General features: G+C 33.3%; 1 protein-coding gene across 2 annotated transcripts in view; it reads left to right on the top strand.

The window, feature by feature from the left end:
- Positions 1–1,434, top strand: part of LOC112461689 (alpha-glucosidase-like) — a 10,393-nt gene extending 8,959 nt beyond the window's left edge. For both annotated transcript variants that reach the window (XM_025027026.1, XM_025027027.1), the window contains exons 8-9: positions 15–155; positions 1,033–1,434. In XM_025027026.1, coding sequence (XP_024882794.1) covers positions 15–155; positions 1,033–1,105 — 214 coding nt within the window. In that variant the 3' untranslated portion in view covers positions 1,106–1,434. The remainder of the gene's footprint in view (positions 1–14; positions 156–1,032) is intronic.
- The last annotated feature ends 527 nt before the right edge of the window (positions 1,435–1,961 follow it).

The raw sequence follows: 1,961 nt of genomic DNA, 5'->3' as shown, positions 1-1,961 counted from the left end.
GCTTGTTATTACAGGAAAGCTAATGGGCAGCAATCGGTTTACGTAGTGGTAAACTTTGCAGATAAAGAGAAAAGTGTTGATTTATCAACGCTTGTTCACGTATCAAATCAATTAAACGTTTATTATGCCACTACGAATGCTCATCATCTTATTGGGTAAGCATATTTTTTTCTTCGCATATGGCACGCTAAGGTAAAGCTCCACAATTAGGGTCTATACGAGAAATCAATTGGGAAGGGGTAAATTTTATGTATTCCTGCCCCCTGAATCTAAAATTTGAAGATTGCTTATATTTCCTAAGATATCGTCATGAAAATGAGAAAAAATGCGGTAAATATTTAGTATTAAAAAACCCTCAATTTTCATAATTCTGAAATATGTCATCAATTAGGGGCGGTAACCTCTTTCCCGCTTATATGTGTACTGTTTATACACTCATATATATATCAGCAAATTATTTCCCTTAGTATTGACACAAATTCGTATTTTTCAAACTTTTTTTGTTTATAACTTTTAAATAAGCAATAACCGTCGATTAAGTTATAACGAAAAGTTACAGTCATATCTTTGATAACATATTTCAAAATAATCATAATTAAGGGAATTGGAACTGGCTCCTAATACTAAATATTTACCGTGTGATCCACCTACACAACAATTAGGTTGAGTTAGGTTAGTTTTTTGAAGGTGAAGCCGCCCGCAAAGGGGCGGAACCACGGTCGTATATACGGTATCATAGAATTACATACTATTATTCATTATATTTTCTTTGTTAATAACTTTGTAATATGCAACGACCCACAACTTTAATCAACAGTTGTGGATTCAGGGGGCAAGAATACATAATAAAAATTTACCTTTTCCTAATTGATTTCTCGTATAGGCCCTAATTGTGGAGTTGTACCCACGCTAATTACGCGCGTTATAAAATAAAATACATGTTATGGTATTGAAGCGTAAGAGGCGTATTATATGTCATTATCTCCTTATCTCAAATGTGTGTGTGCTCATGTTTCAATTTTTTCTTTATAGGAATATTATCAAAGATGTTCGTGCCTTAAAAATTCCTGCATCAGGAGCTGTGATATATACTAGTACTACGTAAAACTATGTAAAAAATCATAGAAATGAATATTCGAACGAGGCGTTATTTTTCTCAATGTAATTTCTATAGTACTTCAGATAAAAAGACGGAATTACCCTTTATGGTCATTTTTTACATCCGTGTAACGCTACTGTTTTATTTATCTTATTAAGTTCTTATTAAGATGCTCTATATTTATCTTATTAATTGGATTCATCTGCGAGAAAAATAATGTTACGCTTATAGATATAACAGCATAGATAATGCCTCAAATAACAATAAATTATTAAAGGAGGAATAATTACGTTAGAAAAACAAGACATGCTAACGTTAAATGTTTCAAATATAAATTGCGATTATCATATTTCTATGCACATGTATAAAACTATGACTTCTATGTATACATATAATACAATATACGTAATAAATTTTTCGATTATGTTACATGCGTAAAGTCTCTAAATAAAATAAAATTAAAATTTCAAAAAATAATTATTATCAAGAGACACGGTAGTGTCTCGCGTCAAGCCGTCAAGTACACGCGCAACGCGAGACCGCCCTGTGTATATTTTACGACGAGTTGCGTGTATACTTAACGCCTTTTTTGAAGTGAAACTTCTTTAGGCACGGTAGTGAGTTCGATTCGCGACACGAAAAAGTGTAACGGAAGTGAAACTTCTTTGGTACGGTAGTAAGTTCGATTGTGCGACACGAAAAGTGTAACGAAAATTTGACCAATAGGCGTACGGCGTTGGCGAGACGGTTCTTCTTCTGGCACGGTAGTAAGTTCGATTATGCGACACGAAAAGTGTAAAGAAAATTCGACCAATAGGCGTACAAAATGAAACTTCTTTGGTACGGTAGTAAGTTCGATTGT

This window comes from Temnothorax curvispinosus, unplaced genomic scaffold (assembly GCF_003070985.1).
Source record: "Temnothorax curvispinosus isolate PA1 unplaced genomic scaffold, ASM307098v1 QBEX01011627.1, whole genome shotgun sequence".
NCBI classification, from domain to species: domain Eukaryota; kingdom Metazoa; phylum Arthropoda; class Insecta; order Hymenoptera; family Formicidae; genus Temnothorax; species Temnothorax curvispinosus.
The sequence above is the reverse complement of the archived record's forward strand: the minus strand, read 5'-3'. Positions and strand labels throughout refer to the sequence as shown.